General features: G+C 32.4%; 1 protein-coding gene across 1 annotated transcript; it reads right to left on the bottom strand.

The window, feature by feature from the left end:
- Positions 1-71: 71 nt before the first annotated feature.
- Positions 72-5,852, bottom strand: LOC134244556 (uncharacterized; the record flags this gene model as incomplete). Its single annotated transcript, XM_062726815.1, has 8 exons — positions 5,730-5,852; positions 2,838-3,069; positions 2,353-2,512; positions 1,835-1,947; positions 1,375-1,509; positions 833-1,037; positions 392-539; positions 72-186 (listed from the first exon to the last, which is right to left on the bottom strand). Coding segments are annotated over exons 2-8 (1,053 nt in total), but the record flags the coding sequence as incomplete, so codon positions are not given.
- Positions 5,853-6,787: the final 935 nt, after the last annotated feature.

Raw genomic sequence — 6,787 nt, 5'->3', positions numbered from 1 at the left:
GTAAATTTTAAAATCTCCAATTCAGCAAGTAATGTATATATTTTACATGTAGGATTATGAAAGTAGCTTACCAATGTGTTAGAGATGGCAAAAGTAATTCCAGCATGATTAGGAGCCACTTCTGCATGATTGCTTAAATGTCCTGATGAGTTACAAGCACTTAAACCGAGAGAAAGGGAAACAAAGCTAGAAACAAAAAGAATATCCACAATAAATGAGCTTTAGTATTTATGCTATTTTACACAGAAGAATTGAACTCATTTAAGATTAAGAAAAACATTATCTAAAGAAGCGATATGGACAGTTTTTTCCAATATTTAAAGATATGGATTATTCTTTCAAAATTATTACAATGTTGATTAAACGTAATAAATTCTGAAATTATACTTACAAAACAGCAAGTGATAAATTATTTACAGCGCTGAAAAATAAAATAAATAATCCTGGTCCCAGGAGCCCGATGCTGGTCATTAGCCTCCTCACCGACAGTAACGTCCATTTGTCTTTGGTTATCAGGGAATCAGCAAAGTGTCCAGCACCTTAAAAACAAAAAGTAATCATGAATATAAAAATACCATTTTAAGAAAAAAGGACCAATTAAGAAAAATCTGTCAACTGGCTCAATCCACTACAGACTTTAGTTTTCTCTAGTTTTTGGCAGCGATATGTGTTCCATTGAATCAACATTGTATAATGATAATATTTTGAGTATTAAAATGATAATTCTGTTACCATTATATCATTCAATGTGTATAAAGCTACAAAAAAATAACGGGAAATTTCTTTCCATTCTGTTAAATGAATGTAAAAAATTGTAAGAAAATATTCTTACCCATCCCGACTAAAGAATTCATGATGTAAGGCACTGCCGTAAACATGATATGGCTCTTTTCAGCCCCGAGCGTTCGAGTCATGTATGTTGGCAGCCACTGCATGATGATATAATTGGACCAGTTCATGCTGAAGTGAGCAATATAAATGGACCAAAGCGGCCAATGACACAGAAATTCTCGCCATGAAACATTGTTATTATTGACCTGTGTAAAATTAAAAAAGAAAACACAAATAAATAAGAGAAATCAAAAACAAGAGCAACAAAAAATGAATATTAATATTTAACAAGTACGTCTAGAGTGTCCTTCATTGGAAAAAAAAAATTAATGTATTCTGGAAATACTCCCAGCATTGACAAATAAAGCAGAACTGAAATTTGCTCTTCATACACTGTAGTTACATTTTAGTTTTTCTGACATAATAAAAGGTTTTACAATCACGTAGTTGTCAAAGTCATGAAAATCTACTTGTGCAGCAACATATAAAGAAGTTCTGCCTTATAACAGGTAGATGATACATGAGTTTTGTTTTTTTTTTTACCTTAGGAGGATCAACAAAGTCTTCCTCAGTGGACGTTCTAATTTCTTTGTACATCAGAATCCACAATAAAACCCACACAAAACCCATAAAGCCGAATAAATAGAACATCCACTCCCAGTCCAGGTGAGGGCACAGCTGAAAACAGAGTTATATTGAATTTTAATAATTTGTTCTTGATGTAAAACATTTTATCATATTTAAAAGAACTTCATTTAGCAAAAATGCAATAGACTGTGTGACTAGGGAAAATAAAAATCTAAGAATATAATTTGATGTAAATTTAGACATGTGTTAGATATTCATCCTTATGATTTAATCCAAGGCTTCTTGTCTTGCAAAATTGATATTTCATAAAATTATGATGTATGTAGCATTTTCTCATTATTTAAAATATAACTTATGACATGTATTCCCACATGTTTATGAAGACAATCCTTGTTAACCTAGAAATGTAACTTACCACAGATGCAAAAGTTTGTCCAATAGAGCCAAATGCAACCAAATAGCCAAAGGCCCTAGACCTCTCTTCACATGGAATGGCATGAGAAAAAATATGGAAAATTGTTGGTAATCCTAAAAGTAACAAAATTAAAATTAACAGTACTTGGTAATGCATCAACCTCTTATTTTTTTTAACTGGAAAAATGTTGTTTATAATAAACATAACATTTTCTGTGAAAACTTCACTTTTGCTTTTAAATGATTGGACATGCACAAGTATACTGTAGATCACTTAATTTTTGCGACACCATATCTTCGCGAGATAGTCATTGACTTTTTGATGGTGAGACAAAATTTTCACGAATTATGGCCATTGCTCTACATTATCTTAAGGAATTCTATTATACGTGAGAATCAAATTCTCGCGAGCATACCGTCTCGCGTTATTACGCGAAAATAAAGTTCTCGCAAATAAAAAGTGATTTACAGTATTCTGATAGAAACACTTTTTAAATAAATCAATTAAAGAACAATTACCTAATCCTTCGCCTAGACCTAGCAAGACTCTTGAAAGTATTAATGCATAAATGGAATGAGCAAAGAAGGGGACGAGAAATGTTGACAGAGACCAGAGGAGCACAGCGATGGTGAGCATCATCTTCCCTCCATACTTTTTGGCCCCACTCCCACCAATTACCTGAAATTCAAAAGGATCACACGTACATACAAATGATATCAATGAATATAAAATAATTCCACTACATGAAATGCATTTCTGAAATCATGTTTTCCTCTAATGAATTCATTATTCAGATATGATCATATTCAGGGGGGGAAGAAGATAGTACATGTATATTGCATTACATTTTAGCTATATAAATATGATAAAACAAACCAGTCACAAAATCAATGAAATCAGAACCACTGACATAGAAAATTAATGTTAGAATAATTTTCTCTGCATATATTCTATAGAATAAGCATGAGAAGGGGAAAACTGCTTTTTAAAATAAAATTCTCACCTGGCTACTCATGTAGCCAACAGCAAAAGAACTAAGAACCCATCCTTGTCCATGCAAGTCCCATTTGTACTCGTCTGCCATGGGCACAATAGCAATGGGCATAATCACTCTGTCCGCTGAGTTTATAAAGTTGGCGATGGAACATAATGCTATTGTATGGGATGCTCTACTCAACATTTTTTTAATCTAAGATCTACCAGGTACACTGTGACATCATGATCATTTAACTTGTCTGAAAAGAAAATTGAATACATTGAACAAGGAATTTTATTATAGACAGAGAAGTAATACATCTTTACAGGTAAAGGGGCCCCAGGTAAAGTATAGACATAAAAGATCATTAGAGATGTCTCTTTCTGAAAATCTGTTGGTTAATTAAAATTTTCTATCTTTTGTTCCCTGATTTATAAGAGCAATGTTGAAGGTTACATGTACCAGGTAGTCGTTTGAATATTTCAAGAAGTAAAGCATTTAGATATTAAGCATAGCATGTTAATCTACAATCTAACTACATATTAAAATATGTGTAATGTTTAGAAATGGGCGTATTGTCAACTGGTCTTCAATAAATTTTTAGACTTTTAGTATATATATTATATATTTGCTGTGCTTCACACATTCACATAATGTAAACTAACTTTTTTCACAAGGCCATGATTCTTTGGAATTGCAAATTATGTTTAATAATCTATTAATTTCACAGATTACTTGGACTGAGACTGTGTTTTAAATGCACGAGTTCCCTTTAAAATTAGAGAACACCTGCATGCATATAGCATAATACCGGGCAAAAAGGTATGTCTACAGAACTTGCGTTTATGGGCATGTCCAATGATCGATAGAATGTTCTATTGTTAAAACGATATTGTCCTACGAACCTGGCTTAACGATAGAATTTGTTCTGTGTATTGACAATGTAGGAGAATAAACACAGGCGATAACTCAAACTTAGAGCTTTTACTATGAACAGTGCAGAGAGTTCCAAATATAAATTTGAAGTGAGAAAAAAAACGTTGGGAAAATTAGTTGAACTTTTGTCTTCACATGGATTTTTTTTAGGGATAAAAGGCATATTCAAATCTTAAACAGTTTTTTTTCCAGCACAACCCCTTTGTATTCTTCGAAATTATTTCAGATCAGATCTGCTCCGATATGCTTTATTGCAAGTATATGGGACGTATTCTGAATGTGGCGAGGGCCAGAGACAGGTCCGGCACAATCGCTTGATTAAGCTAATTAGCTTTAAAAAGCTATATAGCTTTATTAAGCTACCGTATAATCCCTATTAACCGCCCCTACCCCTATAAGCGCCCCCCTGGGTCTTTTTCAATTGTCAGGAAATAAGGGCCCCCTTTACAGTGATCAAAATCATCCAGAATCGTATCAAAAGTCCGTCATAATGAAGAGAGAGAAAATGAAACTTTGTTATTAGGTAACTCATACATAAAATATTCTTGAAAGTAAAAGATTTTTAGAACGACCTAATCATGTATTTCTGGAAGTGAAAGTTAAACATACAAGTACAAAATTTGTTCTCCTTCTTTTTTGTCTATTCCTTAATTTTGAAGTGGGAAAATGAGTCATATAGCATAATTTGGAAGGATTATTGTAATTTAAAGGAAGGTTAGACAATTTTTAGTGGTTCTCTGTTATTTGTTTTTTTTTTTTCAAAAGATTTCTTGAAGCTAAAATATGACGTTCAAAATTTAGCAAGCATATCAAAATAACCGCCCCCTTTCCGCAATTTTCTAAGCGCCCGGGGCGGTTAATAGGGATTATACGGTATTTAAAATAGCTAAATAAAGCTATTTATATGTAGTTTTTAACAAAAACGTTTTTTAGTAAGAAATAAACAAAAAGTCGCAAGTATTTGACTATGCATATATGTACTTTTGGCTATCAAAAATACAAACTAAATCATAGAAAGTTCTAACATTACTGTTGTTGAATACTTTTAAGCAAAAGATGAATTTCCATATGTTTGAGTAACTGCACTTTTATATTGAGTGCGGTGAGGCGTGGATAAGTAGGATTGCTTCTCATTGTGTTGAACTGTTACCAATCAATTATCCTGTTTGCCATAACTGACCTCCTTTATAATTTCATTCAAGAAATAACTGTGTGGTCACTCATCAATAGCCCCCAAACTTTTAAAACTTTGAGTACAAAGTCTCTCTAGGAGATGCAATTTGGTGAGTGATTTTCACATGCATTGTATTCAGAAGAGTTCAAAGTTTAATATTCCCACTGCACCAAGGTGCGACTTTTTGCACATGCTGAAAAAATAAAACATTTGAGGAAAAAGTGTGATAAAATAGCTTAATCAAGCTATTCCGAATAGCTTGATAAAGCTATATAGCTAAATCAAGCTATATAGCTTAATCAAGACATTGTGCTGGTCCTGAGAGACACCAGAGACATATAAAACTCTGGAGACACAGATTATGCTAACTTAGTAGACTGATGAGGATGCTCAACAGACTGAGTAAAATAAAACTTCAGAATAAGGTATATTTCTGGCCAAATCATTGCACACCAAAGAGTTAACAAATATATTGCCATCTAAGTTGTCAAAGATTGTCATGACGCCAAATATTCTGTGGTACACATCTGATTTTCAACATTTTTTATTTTACCTTTATATCTCTCAGTATTCATTAAGAAATCTGATACTAAGCAGGATTGTCTCAAAGATATTTTACAATGAATTCACGAAGAAAGGAGGTTATTATAACTCTAGGACTGTGTGAAAACTTTTCAACTAAAAGTTCGGCGAATCAAGTCGGAGAAAGTGATTTCTTCCATATGTATTGACACACCCAGCTTACAAACGCTTAAAATATCATACAAACATGTTCATGAATAACATCGCTACCATTCTTAAACACTTACATAAAGCATTAGCTACAAATCATATTTGTTTTTGAATGATTTTCCCGTTAGCGCAAACGTGGCAAGTCCATCGCAGCAGTTGACAACTCTATTAGGGCCGCTTATATCAACACATTTCTCTCGACAAAAATTATACTTATAATTCCGACGTTTTCAGGCAGCTGACTGGCGTGCCTTTATTTTAAACATATGCTTAGTTCGGAATATTTCAGAATATTGTAATTCGTGTAAAATAATGGAATGTAAATAATATTTTTACCAATGCTATAGGGGGTAATTTATTTTATATAAAAACCAAATTCGAAATGGTAGGAATCCGGATTGGTAAGATTTCCCCTCCCCCTTAATATAAAGTAATTTTGATTACAAAAACTGAAAAACCTCTCATTTCTTTAAATTTTCCCTCCCCTCCCTTTGCCCCTAAACTACCTAAAAACTACCAAATATGATTATTCTGTATTTACTCAAAAATATTATATTTCTTTGTTAATTCAATCTAATGTAATTCTTTGGTCAACGAAAGTGGTTAATTTGTGAAAAGGTTTAGAATTGGCTACAGAGAGAATGGCATGCCAAATTCACAAAAATGAGATAAACCTAGTTTCACATTTGATAAACTAGGTTTATCGACTGTAAACTATAGTTTACAAACCGTAAACTATAGTTAACAATTAGTTAAGTATAGTTTTCATCTGTAAAACTATATTTAACGGTTGTTAACTATAGTTTACGATTGATAATCTAAATTCATCTGTCTGTAATAAGCGTTAACAATAGATTTTGTTGATAAACATAGATTCACGTCCGTAAACTATAGTTTACAATCGTAAACTATAGTTAAGAGTTGTTAATCATAGTTTCACAAATCGTGAAACTATATTTATCAGATCGTTAACTATAGTTAACGGTTTGTAAGCTATAGTTTACAAATCGTGACACTGTATTTATCAGATAATCTATGTTTTGCAATCGCAAATGATTGTTTTCAGTGTTAAGTATAGTTTACGGTTGTGAAACATAGATTATCGCGTTATCTATGGTTTACGGATGTAAAATAT

The sequence above is a fragment of the Saccostrea cucullata genome, unplaced genomic scaffold (genome assembly GCF_032062105.1).
Source record: "Saccostrea cucullata isolate Sc308-1 unplaced genomic scaffold, CSIRO_AGI_Scuc_v1 ctg21268, whole genome shotgun sequence".
In the NCBI taxonomy this organism is placed as follows: Eukaryota; Metazoa; Mollusca; class Bivalvia; order Ostreida; family Ostreidae; genus Saccostrea; species Saccostrea cuccullata.
The sequence above is the reverse complement of the archived record's forward strand: the minus strand, read 5'-3'. Positions and strand labels throughout refer to the sequence as shown.